A 24,668-nucleotide genomic window follows, 5' to 3' on the forward strand; every position below is an offset into this window, starting at 1 on the left:
CAATTCATCGCATTACACAGCCCGCTATCTTCAAACCCAGGATCCCAAAGACAATAACAAATGATACTATTAACCAGTGCAGGGGGCTAAAGCCAAAACCCAGAAACTCATTATTTTAAATCAACGCAATTCTCAGAATTCCAGGTCAACTACAAGAAAGAGTTATGAGCCAATCTTTGCAATTGAACTAAATCTCACCCATGTCTAATTGAAGTGTGCAAGACCAAATCCTTTTTCCCTTCTGCACGGCCAGCCTGCCTCCTGAAGTGTCTAAGCCAGGGGCTTCTCAGAGGGAGTAGGGCAGACAGTGTGGTTCGCTTGAAGGAAACGTGAAGTCTGAAGCCAGCACATAGGGTTTAGGAGCAATCCATGATCTGGGCAATCTAGACAGTCTCGGCTTCAGTTTCTCCATCCATAAAACAGGACGAAGAGGCCTCCCTGGAAATACAGCTGAAAGTGTTCAGCCATCTTCAATAAAAGCTATGCCGTTGTGCGTCCTTACTATAGAGACGTAAGCCAGGCGTGATGTTTCAACCACGCCATCCTAAATCTGCTCTTTACAGTTTACCTCTTCCTTTTCGTTCAAATCACTGTTACATCCACTCGCCTTCTACTCTGGGCATTATTACCTCAGAGAACAGTTGTGATCACGCCTCCAGGCAACATGGAAAGACAGCACACAAGGGCTCTGCTTAACAGAGGTCGTTTGACAATTCACGGGGCATTGGGGGGGGGGGGGGGTGCTAACAGGTTCAGTTAGGTAACCCTGTGGCTTTTCTCACCTTTTGTTCTCCCTAGCAGGAAGTCGATGGCTTTGCTGTGACTGCACCCCTGTATAATGAAAATGCGACACTAGCTATCTGGTGCTGTGTTCTGACTTCCGCTTCTTAACATCCATGCTTCTGCAGGTGAGGGGTGAGATTTAGCTCAGTTCCAATGCTGTGGACTTGGACAAATGAACCTCTCTGGGCTTATGTCTTCAATTGTAGCTTAAATATAATTTCTGCCCCGCCTTCCTCACAGATATAGACAGGAAGATGCAAATGATCATGTAGAGAGAATTTTGGAAATAACTTCAGACATTCAACTTACGTATCATTAAATTATGCTGTATAATGGATAGTAATTATTTTTTCTGCTTTCTTGTCAAAGAAAAATAATAATGTAGGGATTCTCTTGCCATCTACCAACCATGACAGTTTTGTTTTTTTTTTTAAATAGAAGACAGATTTCATAAATTTTTTTAAAAAACAACTAAAAACTATGCAAGTTTTGGTAAGAGTTTCTGGAAAATATTAGGGCTCCCGAGCCTAGTCTATCTATGTATATTTGCATCTACTTTGTCCTGTATGGACTTGCGTTTTCAGTGTGGACAGAATCCTGAGTCTGATCAAGATAATGTCCACTAAAAGACCTGGCATTGCATTGTCATCTCTTCCTGGAAAGAATGACAAAATACAGTCCTTGACTTTTAAAATACATTATTAAGGCCCTGGATAAACATGTGGTCATTTTCAATTAAGATTAAGTCAAAGAGAATTTGAATAAAAAATGGGTTGCCAATATTCTCCTTTAGTAACATAATTAAATCTCCAAAAAATGTAAGTAAAACGTAACCAACTGTGGTCACATTAAAGAACGGCAAGACAAGGGCTGTGCTTGCTGGGAAACGTATGGGTTCTTTGGATGGTGTTCAGACTGCAGCTAAGCTGCACCAGAGAACCCCTAGGATCTGTGCGGGGCTCCGCGTCTCCACCAGGAATCTAATGCACAAATGAAAGGTGAGAGGAATTAAGCCTGGTGAGCACCATCGCATGCCAGGGGAAACAGAAGTATTGCTCTAAGGCAGTGGTTCTCAACCTTCCCGGTGCTGTGACCCTGCAATACAGTTCCTCATGTTGTAGTGACCCCCCCCCCCCCCCATACAGCATACAATTATTTCACTGATACTTGAGAACTGTAATTTTCTACTGTTAGGAGTCCTAATGTAAATATCTGATATGTGACCTCAAGGGGATCATGAGCCACAGGTTGAGAACTACTCATTTAGAGCAAGGACCATCTTTAAAATGTCTACATCAGGCCGGGCGGTGGTGGTGCACGCCTTTAATCCCAGCACTCAGGAGGCAGAGGCAGGCGGATCTCTGTGAGTTCAAGGCCAGCCTGGTCTATGAGAGCAAGTTCCAGGATAGGAACCAAAAGCTACGGAGAAACCATGTCTCAAACAAAAACAAAAACAAAAACAAAAACAAAAACAAATAAAATGTCTACATCACACAGGGGTCTTACCGGCCCCGGGCGTATTTTCTATTCTTTCACCATTTGTACCAAGAGCACTCATCCAGAAATGAGTTCTTCAGGGCACACTGGCAGCATAGACTGGAAACTCCCCAAACTGATAGTTACTCTGAAAACTTGGGTGTGAAAGCTCTACCCTCTGGAGCATATGAGGTGAGAAGCTTGTAAGGAAAAAGGAAAGTAAGAAAGCGAGAAAAACCCCACCCTCTTCAGCATCTTCAGCATCTTCTTCATCGGTTGCAGAGCAAAGTGATTCCTCCGTGCTCCTTAACGCCGAAACATCTAATTATGAGGCTTTCTCCATTTGCTCTGTTTGTCCTGACTGCTGGGGTCTATCTGTGCTCAGAGTGTAAGTATCTCCTGCTCCTGCCACATGTGAATATGATATCATATGAATATGATATGACTCTAGTGATTAAGCTGTTAACACTGTAAACTGTAATTTTCCTCTCACCTGCTAGCCAGGCAGAGTTTAGCAACTATTGGGTAGGTAGCACTGCTGTTGTATTGGTCTTGAAAAAGAGTATCGTGACAACGGTGCCTGTTGTCTGAAGGATTAGATGCCACCGCTGGGCCACGTGAAATCTCTTGGCTCACTTTTACAGGTTTCTGCACTGAAATTATTGGAGGGAGAGAAGTACCACCACATTCCAGGCCGTTTATGGCTTCCATCCAGTACCGCGGCCGTCACATCTGTGGAGGAGTCCTGATTCATCCGCAGTGGGTGCTGACAGCAGCCCACTGCTACTCTTGGTGAGTCCCCCGTGCTTTTCCGTGTGTGTGGCTCTTGGTGACTAGGAAGAACCATACATGTGAGACAAAGCTTACTCCAGGAATCAAGAGCAGTAAGATGAACGACGGCGATAGAGGAGAACGATTAAAACGATCTACTCTGGTGATTTAGACTGTATGTACCGCTTATCTCTGGAATGTTGCATGAAGTGTTCAACAGCAGTTGACCACAAGCAACTGAAAGTGCTGAAAGGAAGCTTGTGTCCAAGGGGAGGTTACCGTATCCTGTTTCATGGGGTTTTGAGAATTGGTGTTTTTATTTAGATATTTCAGAATATTTGACATTTTTTGGTAAGCACAGATATATTGCAGACAACACTGTGAGTATTGGCAAAGGATTTGCAGATTCTCTAGTTCTTCAGCCTTACGCTTTACCCTAGACATCTGAGGACCACACTTTGGAAATCACAACAATAAGAGACAGCAACTTCCCTTGCGGGGGAAACAATTATAGAGGGTTTCTAAAAAGTGATCCGGGGCAGGTCAGCAGGGATGGGAATATTTAAAGGGAAGCTTCTCTGACCGTGGAGGACAGCACCCCACCCCCAGGTCCCTTCAGTTTAAGATGAAATATAAAATCTGTCTTGGGATGTTATGAAGACAGTCGGTAGAGAGCTGTGGTGCTCGCTTGAGTTTTCTGATTTCATTTCTTCTGTTTGCGTATTTGTTTCTTTAAGCTTCTTGCCTGGATCCATGATCACCTTCTCTTTTCCTTAAAACATGATAGCCCTTCACTTAAGAATATGTCTTAGGGACTGGAGAAATGGCTCAGTGTTTACGAACACCTGCTGCTCTTAGGGAAAACCAGGGTTTGCTTCCCAGCACCCACGTGGTGGCTCACAACCATCCATTAACTCTAGTTCCAGGGGTCCAATGTCTTCTTCTGACCTCTGCAGCCACAAGCTTGCATGTGGCACACAGACATACATACAAGCAAAACACTCAAACATAAAATAAAATGAAGAAATCTAATAACAAAAAGTTAGCTGGGCATGGTGGTACACACCTTTAATCCCAGCACTCAGGAGGCAGAGGCAGGTGATCATATCTACCTGAGTTCATGGCCAGTCTGGTCTACCTGCTAGTTGCTACCTTCACAGCAACCAGGAATAGATAGACACTGTCTCCAAAAAAAAAAAAAAAAAAAAAAAACCCTCTATCTTAGCTTCCAAAAAATTGCTATCTAGACAATCAACACCATCTAGACAGGACACTGAACTGTCTTGACTCCCTGCTTTGAGGATGTTGTCTAGTTGCTGCCTTTTGATGGAACCCTGCTGGAAGCCCCAGGGCCTGAAAATAGCAGAAAGACACGGTTTCTAAAGAACAAGTTGTTGGATTCCAGTTTCGTATCCTTACTCACCCATGCAACCCTCCCTTCTGTCCTGCTTCCCACATCACTAGAAAATCTCACTCAAGGCGAGGTTTGTACCTCTCCAGATAGGCTTCTGGTTCTCACTCACGGCTCGCCAGACAAGGAGCTGAAGGTAGACTGTTCAGCAGACGCTGGTGGGAAGGGGAAAAAAAGAGAGGGTTTGGATTGGGGGCTAAGCGTGAGACCTGGTGCGTGGCATGTGAAGTCACAGCAGGAAGATAGATGAAGGTAGATGGTACTAAGTTAAATCTGAAAATTTGTCGAATGGGTTTAACTCAAGAAAAGTTGGGGGAGAGGAGATTGTTTAAAATAACAATAGCAATAACAAGAATAATAACAATAATAAATAATAGAAGGGGAAGGGAGAGATGAAGAGAAGGAAGGAGGTGAAGTTGAGGGAGAACTGAAGAGATGTCTTGGAGTTTAAAAGAAATCTTGCTAAATACCATCTTAAATAGCTGGCATATAAATGACTCTGAAGTATGTGGATCGAATTTCCACAGGGGACATTTGGGTGTAAAAATGTAGGCAGATCAGTGCTTGGAAAACTATTAAGCCTTATGAAATTCAAAATATTGATGAAACAGCTCAATGGTGGCTTCCCACAAATGTGCTCACGAGGCTCCTGGGGGAACAGTTGACTAAGCCAGCCCTTCCTTTCGGCACAGTGACAGGGAGAGGCAAATCTAGGAGGAAGGCTCCCTCTCAGCACCCACTACTCCAGTCTTCCTTCGTGTCTTGGCTGTTATCCCATCAAACCTAGAAGGAAACGGATACCGGGTATGGTGGCACTCTGAAGGCCAGGGCAGGAGGATTGCTGGCTTGAGGCTGGCTTGGAGCACCCAGGAAGAGCCTGTCTACAAAGAAAGAAAGAAAAGTGAAGGAAATACATTTTAAAAAATACTCTTGAATTGTCTACTTTTCAATGTTTTAAATCATCAGGAGAAAATTTTGGGCTCTTTTTACTGACCCTCTTCTCTCCCTGGACCCTTCTTTCTCCCTCTCACGTGCCTAAACAAGTTATCCAGTGGAATACTCCACGGCCTCTTTCACAGCCGTGCACCACCAAGCTCCAGAGGCAAGCCAATGGAACTGGTTTTAGTTTTGTTTGTGCGGTGCTGGAGAATTGAACCTGAGGGCTCATGCCTGCTAGGCTAGTGCTCTACCACCACTGAGCTACATCCCCAGCCCACACCAGGAGTTCTAATCCTGCCTGGATGTGCATCCCAGAGCCTCCAGCTAATACATTCTTAATTTACCTGAACCCCAACTTCCTCGTCTATAAAATGAGGATCGTCTTCTCACCCCCCTCACTGGGCTGCTGTTCCAGTGAAGGAAACAGAGGAAGACATAGCTTATGCTTTAACACATGTTGCTGAGGGTTGCTATATTGTCCTTGCAGCCTTCCATGGTAATAACCAAGCAATAAACATGATGGTCCACTTGTGTGGATGGGATAGGACTGGGAATATTTATGCTTTCTGACAGCCAGCGGCTTTTCTCTATCTGAGCCAAGAGAGACTCCAAGAAATAGGAACCCTGCCTTTGATGCCAGACCTCAGGAGTTGATGGAAACAGGCTCTGCTTAGCATCAAGACAGGCTGGCCTAAGAAGCAAGCTGAAGCAAGCCTGATACAAGGCAAAAGAAGAGTCCAGGGAAGAGCACCAGACTTGGGACACAAGCCCTGAGCTTGGCTCCTGCATCCTCCACGTGTGATATGGTCACTTTGAACCAGTTAGAGGATCGATGAGGGCTGTGCGGCCCAGTGGCTTTAAAACTGAGGAGGGCACTGTGGGACTCCACTGAGGCAGTCTTGGCAGCCATCTGGGAAAGAGAAGAAATGTATGACAAGCAATACCAGGGTTCTACTCTGAAGTTCCATGACAGGGCAGCCAGGGTGGGACTCAGGAAACTGCATACAAGTACCTCCAGGTGCTAAAGGCCACTCTTGGGAAACCCCTGTGATGTGCAAATGCACGACCCTGGTACTAGTCTTCTCTTATGGGAATTCACATCTAGACACAGATAAAGACATGGAGTCCAGAGAGATGGCTCAATAAGTAAAAGACCCTTATTAAGCCTAGCCACCTGAAGGATCCCTGGGACCCACATGGCAGAAGGAGAGAGCTAAGTCCTGAACGACCTCTATGCGCACACTATAGTACATACACACATTGTGTGTGTGTGTGTGTGTGTGTGTGTGTGTGTGTCTGATTTTTTTTTTTAAGAAAAAAGATTTTAAAGAGGCAGAATCCTAGAATTCAGGTCATTTCATTTACTCCATGGGCAGAAGACTTGACCATGATGGGACCGATCACAGCTGAAAATCCAAAGAGCATATTGATCTGCATGGGGCTTATTAGCCTGTCGCAGTGAAGACAAAAGTAGCTCTAACATTTCAAAGTCAGCAGCTAGTGGAGGAACGGGGTGAAAGATGAACGAGTGCTGGAAATCTCAGCCATCTCCTTCACCAGCATCTACCTTCCCCAGAGGTGTTGGTACCTCACAGCTGTCCTTAGGAGTGCTGTTTACAGACACACCCACTCTCCTGTCCCAGGGGAGGTCCTGGAGATTTTGTATCTTCCTCTCCCTCCAGAGTTTTGGGTTTAGTGGGCAAGTTGGATTTGAGTTTGAATCCATCCAAGGAAATCTAATCCATGTCCTCTGAGAAATTCCATCCCCATTCTGATTTCGCAATAGGCAAACTTTTCAGCAAATAGAGCTGGAATTCCCAAAATAAGCTCTTTTGGTAGAAATTTAGAAGTGGTAATTCCAGGCAGCCATAGGTCTGCCACATGGGAACCCTCTCCAACTGCAGTCCCGTGCACATTCTCTGAACCTAGGTCTGCAGCCTGCCAACCCTCCCCCCTGCCATGCATATTCTCGGGACCTACACAGCCACTCCTTTCATGCCCTTTAGATTCCTGTGCCCTTCTTGATTTTTAGGAACACAAATCTGTGTGTATATGTGTATGTATTTCTGCTGTATCCTGCCTTGACTCCTTTTTCAAGTTGAAAAAAAAAATGGAGTTTTATCACAAATAAATACAAATTTTTGTTTGGTTTTTAAGACAAGGCTTTTCTATGTAACCCAGTTGGATTATATAGAAATGTGTAAATAATTCTGTCTCTGCCCCCACTGCATGATGGAAATTGCACTGACATATATTTCTTTCTTTTCTTTTTTTATTTTTTTCTTTTTTTTTTTTTTTTTTTTTTGGTTTTTTCGAGACAAGGTTTCTCTGTGGTTTTGGAGCCTGTCCTGGAACTAGCTCTGTAGACCAGGCTGGTCTCGAACTCACAGAGATCCGCCTGCCTCTGCCTCCCGAGTGCTGGGATTACAGGCGTGCGCCACCACCGCCCGGCTCTTTTCTTTTTTTTTCTTTGTTCTTTTTTCCTTGTTTTTGTTTGTTTGGTTGATTGGGTTTTTTTTTTAATGTGTGTGTGTGTGTGTGCGCGCACGTGCATGCATGTATGTCTGTGTGTGTGTGCACAAAAGCTTGAATACAGGACCTTGTGCAAGGTGGGCAAGGGCTCTACCACCGAGCTACACCTCTAGGGCATTTTTAGCACATCCTTGTTCTAAAAAAATTATTTGAAATGGCTTTCATAAATACACTACAAAAGGAAATATCTGTAATACACAAATGGTTGCAACATGCAGCCAAACACCCCAAACAAAATCGTTTCTATTTTCATCATGGGCTATGAATGTACTCACATGTATTTGCTTGATCTGTAATAGGCCCAAGCTTCCTAGAATGAATCTCATGAACAGATGAGCCAGCAGGCACCCAAGGCCTCACCTTATTTATCTAAACACGCTGTTGGAAGGATGCAGCAGCTCTAGGAATGGGGCACACTGACAGAGAAGCCAGAGATGTGTGATGAGATCCACTGGGGCCTCCGTCGCTTCACCTGGCCCTAAGCGGGTCTCCTTGGACTCTGTCCTTGGTCTTTCATGCATGTGACCTCCACCATCTCCCGCTACGACTGTTGGGTTTGCACATCATTGTGTCACCTCCAATTTCCTTGCTCTTTTAGGTTTCCTAGAGGCCACTCTCCCGCAGTGGTCTTGGGAGCACATTCTCTTTCAAAGAATGAGCCCACGAAACAAATATTGGAGATTAAAAAACTCATCCCATTCTCAAGATCCCTGTCAGGTTTCACATCACATGACATCATGCTAATAAAGGTAGGTAAATTTGCCTCCCTCCATCTCTTCAATAGTCTCATACAAGATCACCCCGTTAATCAACTACATCAAAGCATTTGGGCAGCACCCTCCCTGTGTTTGAGGTAACTGAAATGTTCTATGAAGGCTCATCTTACCCCATATACTCCCGTGAAAGGAAAACAAAAACCACAAATGCATTAGAGACATGCTTATGCCAGGGAAACCAATGGTACTGCTCCCCATGCAGAAGAGCAACATGTCAGCAGCTCCAAGGATCCCCAGGAAATGCTTTTCCCCCAAATGCTTTTCACATTAGCGACTGAAAACTACAACAGTTGTTTATGTAACAGAGCCAATTAAGGGACTTCAGGGAATCAGAAATGAGTTAAAACTTAGTCTAGACCATACTTTGTCCAGCCCAAATGTGGTCTAGACCATACTCAGGGGCCCTATCCAGCAGGAAGCAGCCCAGCCCACAAAGTCATGACCTATACATGCCATTCCACAGAAAACCCTCCAAGGCAGGGCAAAGGCCAGTTTGCTCAAGACTGGGTGGAACTCCTACTCTGTATACGCTTCCATCCCCAAACATCAGTGAGCTCCATGGAGAATGGAAATCACATTCAGAGAAAAATAACAGCCAAAAATGCAGCTGCAGATCATCACCAAAGTAGATTCGAGGGGAAGAGATGCCTTCCTGAGGCAGAGGGACCACACATCCAATGCACGGTCAAATGGGATCTAGCAGCAGAAACCCCTGGGGAAGAATAATTTACCCAGTTTTCTATCTTTCAGCTTCACACTGCTGCAGAACTTAACAAGCATGTCCAACTGCTTCAACTGAGATCCAAAAACTATATTAGAGATGGAACCAAATGCCAGGTTACTGGCTGGGGAGCCACCAACCCAGATCTGTTAAAAAACTCTGATACCCTTCAAGAAGTCACTGTTACCATCATAAGCAGAGAACGCTGCAACAGCCAAAGCTATTACAACCGCAAACCTGTTATAACCAGGGACATGATATGTGCAGGAAATGCCAAAGGCCAAAAGGATTCCTGCCAGGTAAGCATGTGTTGTGGAATGTTATTCTAAGGTATGTTACATTTGTTTATGCTGTGGAACATTTGCTACATTCTTTTATGTTGCATTTGTTTAATTCTGTGAAGCTGTGTTACTGGGCCTGTCTAAAATACCCGATTGGTCTAATAAGGAGCTGAACAGCCAGTAGTGAGGCAGGAGAAAGGATAGACGGGGCTGGTAGACAGAATAAATATGAGGAGAAATCTGGGAAGAGGGGTTGAGGAAGGAGAAAAAGAGGAAGAGGAGGACTCCAGGAGACAGCCACCCAGCAATTCATGGCTTTTTATAGACAGAGATGCAAACACAGGGAGAAGCAGGGATAGACAGACAGACAAACAGACACAGAAAACCTATTCCGAATAAGAGGCTGTGTTGGGGGCGCTGAGTCACAGAGAAACCAAAGACTGTTAATAACACTAAAGAAAACAGTGACTTTAGGAAACCTCACCAGCTTCTCACTAAATATCTGCCAATTTTCCTTTTCCAGGGAGATTCAGGCGGCCCCTTGGTCTGCAAAGGTGTCTTCCATGCCATCGTCTCTGGGGGCTATAAATGTGGCATTGCCAACAAACCTGGAATCTACACCCTGTTGACTAAGAAATACCAGAGTTGGATCAAAAGCCAGCTTGCCCCATCCAGTGCGAACTGAGATGGTAAAGGGTTTTTTAGATCTGCCAGTCACCTGCTTCTTGTTGTGAAATGAGCTCACAGATCAATTTCATCTGCAGATGCAGCTGACTGCATGAAGCCTGTGCTACAGCTGGGGCATATTTCTGTGTCTTAAGGACTCATTTTGTTTACTGCTGTCTAGGCAGCAGTAAATAAACAAGTGCCTGAATTTGAGAGAAAATTAAAAACAAAAACAACAAACTCATTTTGTTAAGGAACCATGCTCTTTTTCATGTGTGTTAGTGATTGATTTCTACCACGATGGTTTCATTCTAAATAAAATGGAAAGTCTGTCTTTGTCTTTATGAATATCAAATAATATCCATCCTGTTTCCATCCACACTCCTCAAAGGGCATCTACAGAACACAATAATGGTACCTCCTCCAATTACGCTTGTGTTGGGATTTCTGCCAAATTATCCCATGCTATTCGGGTGTTTTTAATTATCATAAAAATTTTAATGTGCTTTTAATGTGTTAAATGCTTTTTAAAAAGAATGTTTAATTATACGACACAGTATTAACAACTATAGATACTCAGATACAACAGATCTTCAGAATTTATTCATCCTGGAAATTAAAATTTTATACTCAATGAAGAACAATCTCCCATTTTACTCACCCCTCATCCTCTATCGACTACCATTTTGTTCTAAGTTTTGATGAACTTTAGTACTATTTGAAAAGTTTTTGCACCCCAATAAACCTCTACACCAACGCAACACTCCAAATCAGACCAAATCAAACCGAATGAGAAAAAGCCCAAGTATAATGGATGCCAGCGCTCCTGGGTGGCCTTCCAGGACCTCAGAGAGGAGATGGAGAAGGAAGACCCGGAAACCACTTGTTTGATCACTGGGTTGGTGTTTAAATACCCTGTGGGAGTGGTCTTGAGTATCTCTGAGGAGGGGTCACTGTTTGGAGGGCTTTCTTGGAGGTGGAGTCTGGACTGAGGAAACGCCTAGGGGAGGGGCTTGGAATGGAACTTTCCACCCAAACCTTCCAGACTTTTGGATACATGAATGCCAGAGTCTGGGGTGATGCTTCCAACCAACCACTATTGTGAAAATAATAAACAGAAATACAAACTCAGTGCAAAGACTATCATCATGGCACACACAAATATTTGGGCAGTAACTGTCGGCTTATGCCACGCTCTATTCCAGAAAGAGTTTAATCAAATGTATAAAATCTCTGTGATAGAACAAAACACAGATTTAAAAATTACCGGGCAAAGATTAGGGGAGAAAGGGAAAATAAGAGCAAGACAGAGGAGAGGAGAGAAGGGAGGGCAGTGTCAGAGACCAGCTCCGACAAAAGGACCACTCATTAGGGTAGGGGCATGGGGATTAGAAAAACAAGTAAAGAGAATGATGATGTGGCAGAAAACATATGATTGTGCCGGGAGGGAGTTCCAGTGAATACTGAAATTTGCCTGCGCTTAATTTCCCATGCACTTTTATCCCCCAATACAACAAGGTAAAGAAGACAAAAGGCTGCTCGAACATGATACAAAGACAACTAGAACAATTACTTGCTGCAATACTTTGAGCCATCGAACCATTAATCGATGAGAAAAGCATTCTGCTGTTTAGGCAGTGAACCTACCCTAGACCAAATATCATGAAGGCAGGCACTCCCAAGGTCAAATCCCTATCTCAAAAAGAAGCACCCACGAGCCACTCTTCTGAAGTAAGCTTCTGCCTGAACACTTGCTAGGAAGATTCACATACGGCCTTGTGAGTTGGCCCATGCAGAAAGAACAAGTAATAAGTTATATGAATTATGGTCAAGGAAACAAAATTAAGTGACTTATACAAAACTAAGACTAGAGAGAACTGCCTTCCATGATCCTTTTGAGGATACTGTGACAATCTATACATCATTGAGGTCTCACATGAGATCCACAAATTTGTGTGATTGATTTTTAGATGCTAATAAAAATGAATATGAAATGAGGTAATAAAAGTAAAAATTTTAAGAGGATACTCTGGCATGTTTCCCATATCTCTTCTAACTACAACAGTGTCTAAAACCATGAGATTATTTGCAATGAAGGAGTTAAACTCTCCCACTCTCACAACTGATTTAGGTTTCAGTTTTTTTGAGAAGGGCTAAACAGGTGTCTCATCTAACAAAGGGCTATTTATCCACAATCCCCTTACATTCGGGGACAAGGGAGAGAACAGCAGAGGGCCTAAGGCAGCCTCACAATGTCTCAAGGACAAATCCATCAGCCCCCTTCTGAGTCACGTCCAGACTTGCCCAAGTTTGTACAAGTATGTCCAAAAATGATAAGACTAACCCTCAGCCAATTAAAAGTATACTAGTGTAACTGCTGCTTGCCTAACCAATTATGCATGAGATGACCTCACTGTCCCTAAAACTCCCCTTAGCTGTGCTTAAAAAGATCCTGCCCATTCCTCTCGGGGTCGTCACCATTTTGTACAGATGAAAGACCCCTCGTGCATGCTGGAATATTAATAAACCCTCTTTGCTCTTACATACTATTTGAGTCTGGGGTCTTCTTTCTGCATTTCCTTGGACCATACAGTAATACAGATTATATTGACCCTTTGTATTGACCCTTTGCTCCCAAATTCAGGTTGAATAGACTTTAAAGTGGGCCTGAAATTCAGAAGTATTTAAAAGTCATTCAGTTAGCCAGACACAGTGGCACATGCCTATAATCTCAGCACAGGGTGGTTTCAGCAAAAGGAGCAAGGGTTTGAGGCCAGCCTAGACCTCAAAATACAATAATATATATATATATATATATATATATATATATATATATATATATCCAAGAAGACAGTGATTTTCCCTTAGCCACTTGATGAGAATCCTGGGAAGCTGGCCCTAAAAACTGCAAGTTGTGTTCTATTTCAGGCTCCCTGCCATTAGCATCTGCTAACAATGTGTTAAACCAGATCAGTCTGGGAAAGACAGGCTTCTTTCAACAGCCATGGCAGAGCTGTCAACCCTGGAAAGGGACCAGCAGAGCATTGTGGCAAGCAGCTGACAATGGGGCCCATTGGTTGTCCACTATCAAAGGCATCCTTCATCCCTTATGGGAAGGAGTATTTTGCTGAACACACCAAAGTTTTTCCCCAACATAGTCTAAAACAATATGTAGTGTTCTAATTTGGTGGGTGTGTCTTTGAACACTTACAAGATTTTATCTATAGTCTCAAAAGGAAGCTGAGAGCTAATTCAGGGCAAATACTCAGATTTTAAAAGTGCTCAAGGATTTCAGGGGAGAGTGGATTGCCATAATCATCTGAAGTCCTCTCTCTTTCTTTCTGGGGCCAGGTGACTTTATCACAGGTGTATAAGATGCCCTTAATTTTGTCCACCCATCCTCAGCAATGTGGCCAACACTAACACTGAGTAAGCCCAAACACAATTCGTGAAATAAACCAATACTGATTCAGATAAGCCATGAATCCAACCTAGGAGCAGGGAGCGGAGCCAGTCCTTCCTTGCAACTCCATGTTCACAGTCTCAGTTCTTCTGAAATGACATAGAGAGCTTTAGCGCTTTAAGAACTATCTAGTAAAAGGGAGACATCCTTTGTTAACCCAAACTGCTCTCTGCTGAGACTTTCACAGCTGAGAACCTGACTGGGGTGGTGAGGGAAAGAAGGGTAGACACATGCACACCAAAGCTGAGTCAGGTAAGCTACACACACTGGGATAAGATCACACCAAGTATGCAAGAACAGAGACCCTCAGCATGTTTATTATATACAGCACAGGAGGAGGGGTTAGCTGGGCTCAGTGGGAGGTCTCTGGACCAATGGAAGGCTTTAGCATCCCCCCGAGCCTCACCCTGGAGGAAGGCCTTGCCAAATTCTCACTGGTCAGATTCACTGTTGCTTGACATGACTGTGCCCGTGTTAACGATACACATTACCCCTGGACTTTGTCCACGCTATATACTTTCATTCAAAACCTCCTCTGCTTCCCAAAACTCTCCCTCTGATCCAGTTCTGGGTTGGGGAAATAATACTGCCATGAATCAAATTACTCCCCTCTCCAAATTCAAATCCATGTACTCTGTCCTGTCTGTCACTGTATTTGGAGACAGAGCCTCTAAGGAGGTAACTGGGTTAAATAAGATCATAGGGTAGGAGCCTAATGAGAGACAAATGCTCTTGTTAGGACACCAGAAAGTTCATCTTCCCTTTCTATATGGAGTCACAGTGAACCATATAGAAGCCAGGAAGAGAGTCTTCCCCAGAAAACAAATTAATCATGGAATTCCTAGATTTCAGAACTTAAAAAGTAAATTTTATCATGTAAGATTTATCTACATAAAAACCACAGATCTCATCTTAAAGGAAACAAGAGACAGTTCATTCTGGAGCCATTATGAGTGACCATGGTCTGGGAACACAGATGCAGGACACCTCAAATTCCGTGTTCCAACATGGATGCAGTTTTATGAAGTATTTAAAGTTTTACAGAATAAAGAAAGTCATAAATCAAGGCAAATTTAAAATATGTTGTTGGGTACATCCGAGAGGTGGGTGTAATAAGATTGGGTGGGAGGTGATGGAGCTATTTTATGTGCCAAAGATGCTATCTCATGGTGTTCTCAGCTCTTGGATTGGTGAAGCTAATGTTATGCTAAGTTAGTAGTTCTAAATGGTTTTATTTATTATCATGAAGTGTTAGCTCAGATACGGAGTGGGGCAAGGCATGGCTGCTTCAGAGGGCTCAAACTAGCCCAAGATAAGCCTCTGAACTTACAAAATTCCAATATCTCCACAGTACTGAAACCCCAACCAGCCCATCAGCTTCTGCAGACACAGGCTCCTTCCTGGAGCTTTTGTTCAGACACAGCTTCTTTTCATTCACAGTTATACATCCTAAAGCGGCTCTTTAAAGTGGTCCGATCTGCCTACAGCAGATACACGTGTGAGGAGGGAACAAGAGCGCTGTGATCACCCTGTCTCAGGACAAAGCATCTCCTTGTCTCCCAAGGTACAGAATTTCGAGAACGCTAAGATGCAGCTCAGGAGATGCCAGCAAGCCGTGCGAGCACCAAGAGCACCTGGGTTTAAGCTTTAGCACCTTGGCTTCCTGTTGACAAAACCCATTCCTTTGCTGCTTTCTTTGGGGGCTTTCTGCTGAGTCATTTGTTACCAATTTCTGACCGAAACTGTGTTCTGTTTTTCTTTTTTCCCCCCTCTCCCTTAGAACTCTGAAGAGCCCAGTACACAGCAAACATAAGCTAATTCTTTAATTTAAAAAAAAAAAAAGTTTTAAATTATCAGGGTGGGACACGTGCACGGGACTGCAGGTGCTTGGTGTCAGGTCCCCCCAGAGTCAAAGTTACCCAACATGAGTTCTGGGAACAGAACTCAGGTTCTCTGCCATTCCTCCTACCCCAGAGAACAGGGAGAAGCTGGAAGCAATAGCTCACGACTATTGACATTAATATGAATATCAGCTCACCCCAAAAAAGGATGTGGCTCTTTTTAAAAAGAAAGGGGTCTTTTGTTGGGCAGGGTGATTGATTATGATCCCTATAGGGAAGGGGTGTCTAGCAGGTTCAAGGTGGGTCTTACTTATGGTTTTATAACAGCAGTGGAGTCCCAGATGCCTTTCTTGTCTGAAATGGGACACTGATTAGTAAAAATGGGCTGGCTCTCAAGTCTGAGACCCAGTTTGCCTGACTGTGAAATCTGTTAACTCTGAATTGGCCATTGTTGTGGTTTCCTGTCTCTTTGGGAGACAAGCCACGCCCACTCCCACTACCTCTGACCCTCCCCTGCCATCTTCTCTTTTTTCTTTCTGTTTTCTTGGGGTCTCTCTTCTTCTCTTTCTCTTCTCTCTCTCTCTCTCTCTCTCTCTCTCTCTCTCTCTCTCTCTCTCTCTCTCCTCTAAGTAATAAATGTTCAGCTCTGATTCATACTATGTGTCTGTCATATGTCCCTACCCACGCACCCGCTTGCCATTTGGAACTTGCCGCAGCTCGGGTGCCGGACTCCGGAGGGCCCACCCCTCTGGGGATCCGCTGGGGCTCGCTGCTGCTGCTCCATGAGCCCGCCAGGGACCCGCCAGCATTTTAAGAACAACAGCAATCCCTGCTCATTACTCATAATGTCCCCCAGGGTGGAAGGATCAAGTTCATTTTCTGGTGTTAATCATATACGCCTGTGCAGCAGCCTGTTAGAGTCAGTGTATGGGCTTGTCCTTAGAACTTGGAGTATGAGAATAAAATTGCTTTCTGGAAGTTAAATCTTCCAATCCTTTCAGATGAATTAGATGCAGCAAAGACATTCTGAAGAGGTATGGAATTCTGGAACCTTCTATAAAGTGCTCAAAGGTCCTCTACTCTCATTTGGATGGAGGAACACAAAAAAGGGGAGGGAGGCTAGCACAGGCTGAGAATCACAGGTCTTACCCAGGAAGGGGGTGAGAACATCTCCCGATTCATCTTTGGTTTTTGCCTGGTTTCAATACATGCTCACTGGCTTATTTGGTTTTATCTGATGTAGTGTTCCTGAGGCGACTTTGGTGACCATTTTCATGCCTTTGCCAGTTGTTTCTCACTGCAAATCAACATTTTGCTCTTCTACGTTCATGACTTCACTCCCGTGTTGGAGGTTACTCGTGTTTCTTTTTAAAACATCTATTTGTGGAGAAGGGCATACATGCTACAGTGCCTATGTGGAGTCAGAAGACAGTTTGGGGAAGTAGGGCCCACCATGTTGGTCCTCAGGAATCAAGCTTGAGTCATCAGACTTGTCAGCAAGCCATCTCACTAACCCTTGAGTTTCATTTTGAGAGACAAATTGTTGAACCTCATTTCCTGCCATAACAAAGTCTAGGCCTTGAACTTTGGTCAGTTCACCAAGATGAACAACCCCAAGAGGTTTTTCAACAGCCCCCTGCTTGCCCTCTGACAGGTACTTCCACATACCTGCTTTGGTTTCAGGATGGCGTGCAGTGGCTTGGTCCATCCGTGCTTTGGGCTCAGGAGGCACTGCAGTGTTCTGCTTCACTTTGATCTTTAGCCGCAATCTGTCTGACTCACTCAGCCAAACATACTACCGGTTTATTTTTTTCAGCAGACATCTCTTCTATCCTGTTAACAACAGCAAAATCTAATTAAATTTGAAGTCAAAAAATATGCATGGCCAATAGATGGCGTTTCTAGCCTCTCTCGCTACTTGCAGTCATTAAGAAGCGAACAGCTGGGAGCATATAGGAAGGAGATTTAAAGGGAGATGACTCAGCAGGAAACAAGTTCTTTTTTGCTTTCTCTAGTCTTTGGATCACAAGAGCAATGGTCAGACCTCCAGTAATAAAGATGAACCACAAGCAAACTTAAAGCCAAACGCGGGTGACATCAAAGCAGAAAGGAGCCTGATGACCAGTGACCCTCCATGCCTACAGGCTTCTGTCAAATAAAATACCTAACCCACTGTCGCTCTGTAGCTGTGCTTAGTTCCTTGTTAGTTCTGGTTCTGTTTCCATAGCTTCATTTTGTCATGGTCAGCCATGATCTAAAACTGTTAAAACAGAAAATTCTAGAAATATAGATCCATGGCCTGTTGTTCAGACCCTTCCAAATCCCAAATAACTTTCAGATTCCCACCTTCCCTTATTTAAACAAGAACTGACTCCAAAAATGATATTTAATTTCATATAATTGAAAAACTGTTCCCTCCTGACTGACAGATCTTTGCATGTCCTGCTGTGTGGTAAATATTTTTGTTTTTATATAAATAATACATATGTGGATCTAGAGAGAGAGTTTAACACTTTAAGAGCACTGGCTGCTCCTCCAGAGGACCTGAGTTCAGTTCCCAACACTCAGAACCATCTCTCACTCTGGTTTCAGTGACCTAATGCCTTCTCCAGGCCTCTTCAGGCACTGCATGCACACAGTGAATGGGTTTATGCATGAGCAACACAACCTATATACTGAAACAAAATTAAATGATTCGTTTTAAAAAAATAATACATGGTAGTCGGGGGTCTGAAACAGTATTTCTCTCCCTTCTTCTGTATTTTGCAAATGGTTCCTGTAGAACTGCTTTTTGTAAAGTTCTGTGTGAATAATGCTGTCTGGCATATGAGGTTATTATCTGTTCTATTCTTTCACCATCATTTGAAATGATACGGCAGTTTTTTCCATTCAAAATATAATAGTAGTTCCGAATGGGAAGATAGTTGGGTGCAGCAACATCCTGAATGCTTGCAATATTATAGAAACCAAAGCTGTCCCACGCGGGGTACGATGACACACAGAGGGTGACCATGTTAATGGCCAATTCGTGCCGGTTCTAGGATCTTCATTACATAGCACTTAGGGAGCGATTCTTCATTCACTGACTTAGACAGGCTTTACACAAAGGTCTGTTTCTGGTCAGAAAACCACCTTCTTCACTGGTTGCTGGAGGAGCCAAGATGAAAAAAGAATCCCTGCCCTATATGCAGACATATTTGCAAAAAATAAACATGGGCATGAAGACAAATTTTGGTGCTATACTTTAGACTTCATGGCCATGAAGACCCACATGTCAAAGGCTGTGGAAGATGGTGGGAGTATTTAAGTGGTGGTTATAGCAATATATTTTCTAAAAGGACTGTGGGAAGCTCCTTTCCTTTTCCCTTCCCTTCCCTTCCCCTCCCTCCCCTCCTCTCCCTTCCCCTCCCCTCCTCTCCCCTTGTCTTCTCTTCTCTTCCCTTTCCTTCCCTTCCCCTTCATTCCCTTCCCCTCCCTCCCCTCCCCTCCTCTCCTCTTCTCACTGTGGCTTGTGCATCCTTTCTGCCAAACATAAACAAACAGACCCCATTCAAATGACAAACAACCACTCCAAAGTGTTTAGTAAACACAATTTGGGGGGTAGCATCAGCATCATCATTATGAGGTCATTCTGGGTAGACAGTGTTAGAAAGCAAATGAGCAATTGTGCATCTTGTTGTGCATATGAATACATGGGTAAAATTAAATAAATACCCAGCAGGCCTGGTGTCAAATGGAAAGTACAGCATGAACTTTCTGTATACTTCCTTTCAAAAACAAACATCCTACCCGCCACATAAAAGTGCATGTAACCCAAAACTCTCCAATTATCCACAGCAAAAGCATAGAAAAAAAATCAAAATGCAATCCAACAAGAAGCATCCTAAAGAAAGAAGGGTCTAGGCAAAGTCAGTAACTGTCATCATGTCTCAAGAATCAGGAGGCACTCACCAGGGCTCCTCACAGAGAGATCATCCATACCTACTGGAGTGTCCACTCCAAACACTAATCCCACCATCACTCCATGGAAGGAAGAACCCAGAGAGAAGTATGGTTAACGGTACCCTGGATTTGCAGTAGTAAATATTACTCTGAGAAACTGTGAAGATTGCCCCCATTCCCTCAATAACTAAATCAGAAGGGAAAATACAACAGTATCCAGACTATACATTCAAAGGTACATATAAATCAGTTTCAAATATGGGGGCCATTTGGGTTCTGAATTGAATAACTTTCTTGTTAAGGAAATGAGATAATTGGAAGAAATTGCATGTAGAATATTGTTTGATGTTAAAGAATCAGTGTTGGTGGACAGCGTGGGCTGTGCCTATAATCCTAGTACTTGGGAGGAAGGGGGGGAGAAACAGGAGGATCATGAGTTTAAGGTTAGCCTGGGTTACATATGAGACCCCCCCCATCTGAAAACAAACAAACCATCAGAAAAAACCCTCAAGAATGAACAAAACAATTGATCTATTTTAAAAATAATAATTTCTAAAAACTGTAATGATGGTCTCGTAGTTATGCTTTCCAGAAGAGTGCTTATCTGTTACATCCACATATTGAGATACTTACAGATGACACAATATGAAGGTAGTGGAATTTGCCTCGGAATTATCCCGAGCTGGGGCATTAGATGGTATAGAGATGAGACAAGACTGACCATGACTCTCATGAGAACTCACTATAGTGATGTCTCCCCTTTAGCAAACAATCAGCAAATGTTCATCAGAAAAAGTGAATTATGAACAGGGCAGTCTGTTGGATATGAGGCTGACTTCACTCAGGCTTGTTCTATGTGTTTGACCTGTTGTCTGTTTCCTGTTTCCGTAGATAGCAATAAATAGTATTGAAAAATGACTTTGCTGAGATACTTTTTCCAAAGGCTCCCCTAACACAAGAAAAATCCAGGGCTGCCAAACCTGTGAAACCGAGACGGGGTGAGGAACCTTGTGTGGTGACTGACTCACCCTTTAGGGGCCCGCCCTTTAGGGACCCACACTTTAGGGGTCCTGCTTCTGCCCTTTGCTCTCTGACACTCACATGTGACAGCTGTCTGTGTCTGCGGCTTGGAGACGATTTTGCCTCTGGAAAGGAGGCAGCTGCAGCATCCAGGCTGAGCTGGTTGCTCAAAACAATCAAGATATTTTGACTTCAGGATCAGAGTATTTTCAGTATTTTATGAACCTTATTTCTTGTCTAGTCCAGCTCACACAGATACAAAAGACGGAGAACTGGGAGCCTGGGAAAATGAAGTGACTTGGTCAAGGTTTCAGGGATCACGACAGAGATGGGAGCTGAATCTTATTTCTCTGATTTCTGGAGATCACCACTGTGAGCTCTGCCCTTGTTTAGGTTTCCCCAGACAGAGAGGGCCTAAATTGTTAGTCCCTCTCTCCACATACAGAGAGCAGCGTTTGGTATCAGATGTCTTCATTCATCACTCTCCCCTGAGATTTTAAGACAGGGTCTCGCACTGGTCCTGGAGCTCACGGGTTTAGTTAGACCGGCCAATTAGCAAATTCCAGGTATCGACCTGCCTTGGCCTCTGCAGCCCTTGGTTTATTTGCTGACATTGTGTCAGCTTTTTAGATGGGCTCTGGAGACCAAACTCAGGTCATCATGCTTGCACAGAGCACCTTACCTGCCGAATCATGTCCCCAGCCTCCCTTCCTTTTAAAAGATAAACCATGGCAGTATCTGGGATGTTCACTTCACATAGGTGTTGTAATAGGAGCGGCAGGGCTGCATCCCCAGCACCCCGGCCGCCTGGCTAGCTTATGCCCCAAAATAACAACACACAAACTGTATTCTTTTAAACACTGCTTGGCCCATTTCTATCTAGCCTCTTCTAGGCTAATTCTCGCACCTGGACTAGCCCATTTCTAATCATCTGTGCAGCCCATGAGGTGGCTTACCAGGGAGATTCTAGCCTACGTCCATCCTGGGTCGGAGCTTCATCTGCGGAGCAGAGCTATCGCATCTGGAGAGGGGAGCATGGCATCTCTGAGCTCACTTCCTCTTCCTCCCAGCATTCTGTTCTGTTTACTCCTCCCACCTATGTTTTAACCTATGAGGCCAAGCAGTTTCTTTATTTCTTAACCAATGACCTCCCTCCATCATTTCCCCTTTTTCTGTTTAAACAAAAAGGAAAGGCTTTAACTTTAACATAGCAAAATTACATATAACAAAACAGTTATCAAGTAAAAATTACAATATTTATATCTATTTTATTTTTATCATAACTAAGGAAAACTATAAGTATAACTAACTATTCTTCTGCAACTCCATCAAAGACTCCAGAAGAATACAATATTACCTAAGCAAACAAACAGTAAGCAATTTTCAAAACTCTAGAAATGATAGAGACATCTCGCTGCCTATACAGTCACCCAAAGTTCCTCTGTACCGTTGGGGCATCAATCTTCAGCCTTCAGGCCCATAGTATCCAGCAGACATTTCCATGAAGCAGGAAATTTCAAAGTCAGTTCAGTCACTATCTGTTGTGTCCTGCAAAATGTCTTGCAGACTCCTTCATGAATCAGGAACCCCGAAAGATCATCTCACCTTTAGGCAAGTTCAGTAGTCCTCTCTCTGCAGGTTCTCTGTGTCCAGTTTATGCAATAGTCCAGGCAAGAGCAGTTTCTTGCCCAAATGGCTATCAAACTCCATAAGGTGCCTCTTCGATGCCCATCTTCCTCTTGAAGTAGATTGGTGCTGCCAGGAGCAGAGTGTCTCATTGTCATGAAAAGTCCTAAGTTATCAAAACATTTAATAGCATATTCCGTAGTCTTTGAAAGATATGAAGAATGCCGATCTAACTGAAATATATATCTATATATCTAGAAAATCTAACTAACATGACTACAAACTTGACTATTATCTATGATTATCTATTAACAACCTATATTTCTTAATTATACAGTACATATTTAAATGAACTACACAATCACAATACCTTAATCAAAATCAGAAACACTTATATATATATAACAAAATTGACCTTAAATCTCTATCAATAAAGCAAAATCCATACTAAAACAAATTATTCATATCTATATCATATTCCCCTTTAAATGTAAAAGAACATTTATAAACCATATTTGGGAACATGGGTGCAGTTTTTTCTCTCCAAACTGCTTCCTGCTGAATGGGGGCGTCGTTAATTAGGTCTTTCATTGTATAACCTGTGTGCTAGTTTCATCTCAGTTGGCAGTTGAACGAAGCAATTTTCTGAAGATGTTCACAGCAACCCTTCAGGAGGGCGTAGTCCATCATACCATATCGGAATAGAAGAAATGAACAGGGTCTCATCCCCTGTGAAAACAATATAAGAAACTCCTTTCGAAAGCATCATGTCCTTAGATCCAAATTTCAAAGTCAAGGCATTTTCAAAGTATCTATGTTGGATTAGTTCAGCAGTATTTATAAATAAATATTTTTTAGCAGCTGTTGCTCTTTCCTCAGCATTTAAACAATTCAAAGAGAATAGCATATAATAGCATATAGTATCAAAATTCTCTGTGTATTTTCCATCTTTGTGCGCTTTCTTTTAACCTCCATTTTGTTTATTTTTACTTTTATTTTTTGTTTTTTGGAACAGGTTCTCTGTATCTTTGACCTGGAATAACTCTGTAGACCAGGCTGTCCTTGAACTCTCAGAGATCCACCTGTCTCTGCCTCCCAGGCATTGGGATTAAAGGTGTACACTACTACACCTTGAACTCACAGAGATCTGTTTGTCTCTGCCTTCTAGGCACTGGGATTAAAGGCATGTGCTACCACACCTTGAAGTCATAGAGGTCAATCTCTCTCTGCCTCCCAAGTGTTGGGATAAAAGGTGTATACTACCACACCCAACTATTCTCTTCCTTTTTTTTTTGTTTTTTACTTTAAGAACTTTAACTTTTAGTCTGCATATATTTTTAACACACTGTAAATCATTAAAAAAAATTTTTGAATCTCTCTTTACTGTATCTCTCTCTCTTTTTCTGACCACATGAGCCTTTAAATTACTGAGCAGTATGGGTAGGATTAAAGCCGTGGCTTTGGCAGCTAGATCCAGCCCATTCCTTAGCTTTCCAGTCTCATGGCTGAGGTACTAGCTGTAGCCATGTTTACTGCCACAACTCTATGGCATTTTAAGGTCCCTGCCAGCAAGCGAGCTTTAGCAGCCTGTGCTTGCAAACCACACAAACCGCCTGCGTAAAAGAGTCAGAGTTTGCCCTGGCAGGACAGCCCAGAAAGCCGGCATTTTTAAATGGTGCAGCTTTTTTCCTGCTACGGCTAAAAACTGAAAAGCATGCATTCAGCTTTTCGTCAATACCATTTAAGTGTTTAGTGGCAGGACCTCTTAAGAGCTGCAGGGTTTTGCAGCTGAAGCTGAGTCAGGAAGCCTCTCTTCGATGAGAGCGCTTGCTTGCCTCTAGCAAGCAGAGGAGAACCGAGAAATTGTTGCCCCACGTTGGGTGCCATTCTGTTGTAATAGGAGCAGCGGGGCTGCATCCCCAGCACCCCGGCCGCCTGGCTAGCTTATGCCCCGAAATAACAACACACAAACTGTATTCTTTTAAACACTGCTTGGCCCATTTCTATCTAGCCTCTTCTAGGCTAATTCTCGCACCTGGACTAGCCCATTTCTAATCATCTGTATAGCCCACGAGGTCGCTTACCAGGGAGATTCTAGCCTACATCCATCCTAGGTCGGAGCTTCATCGCATGTGTCTCAGAGAGCAGAGCTATCGTATCTGGAGAGGGGAGCATGGCATCTCTGAGCTCACTTCCTCTTCCTCCCAGCATTCTGTTTTGTTTACTCCTCCCACCTATGTTTTAACCTATGAGGCCAAGCAGTTTCTTTATTTCTTAACCAATGACCTTCCTCCATCACATAGGACTCACTGTGTGAATGTAACTGGTGTTTATTCAATTGGTCTTCTACTGATAGACATTTGGCTTATTTTGAGTCTTCGATTCCAAATAATGCTTCAGTAAATAGGGCATCTATTCTT

At 43.4% G+C, this 24,668-nt stretch overlaps 1 protein-coding gene across 1 annotated transcript; it reads left to right on the top strand.

Moving 5' to 3' along the window:
• Positions 1–2,586: 2,586 nt before the first annotated feature.
• Positions 2,587–10,375, top strand: Gzmk (granzyme K). Its single transcript, XM_041663774.1, has 5 exons — positions 2,587–2,647; positions 2,904–3,051; positions 8,511–8,661; positions 9,439–9,708; positions 10,214–10,375. Exons 1-5 carry the CDS (start codon positions 2,587–2,589, stop codon positions 10,373–10,375), a joined length of 792 nt encoding a protein of 263 aa, XP_041519708.1.
• Positions 10,376–24,668: the final 14,293 nt, after the last annotated feature.

The sequence above is a fragment of the Microtus oregoni genome, unplaced genomic scaffold (assembly GCF_018167655.1).
Source record: "Microtus oregoni isolate MIOR12 unplaced genomic scaffold, Mior012 000014F_ref0000157, whole genome shotgun sequence".
In the NCBI taxonomy this organism is placed as follows: Eukaryota; Metazoa; Chordata; class Mammalia; order Rodentia; family Cricetidae; genus Microtus; species Microtus oregoni.

Bases quoted from the DNA above. Each gene is read 5' to 3' on its own strand.
- Gzmk (XM_041663774.1), top strand. From the start codon at position 2,587: ATGAGGCTTTCTCCATTTGCTCTGTTTGTCCTGACTGCTGGGGTCTAT. The intron at 2,648-2,903 runs GTAAGTATCTCC...TCACTTTTACAG, and splicing joins GGTCTATCTGTGCTCAGAGT to GTTTCTGCACTGAAATTATT. The intron at 3,052-8,510 runs GTGAGTCCCCCG...TTGCTCTTTTAG, and splicing joins GCAGCCCACTGCTACTCTTG to GTTTCCTAGAGGCCACTCTC.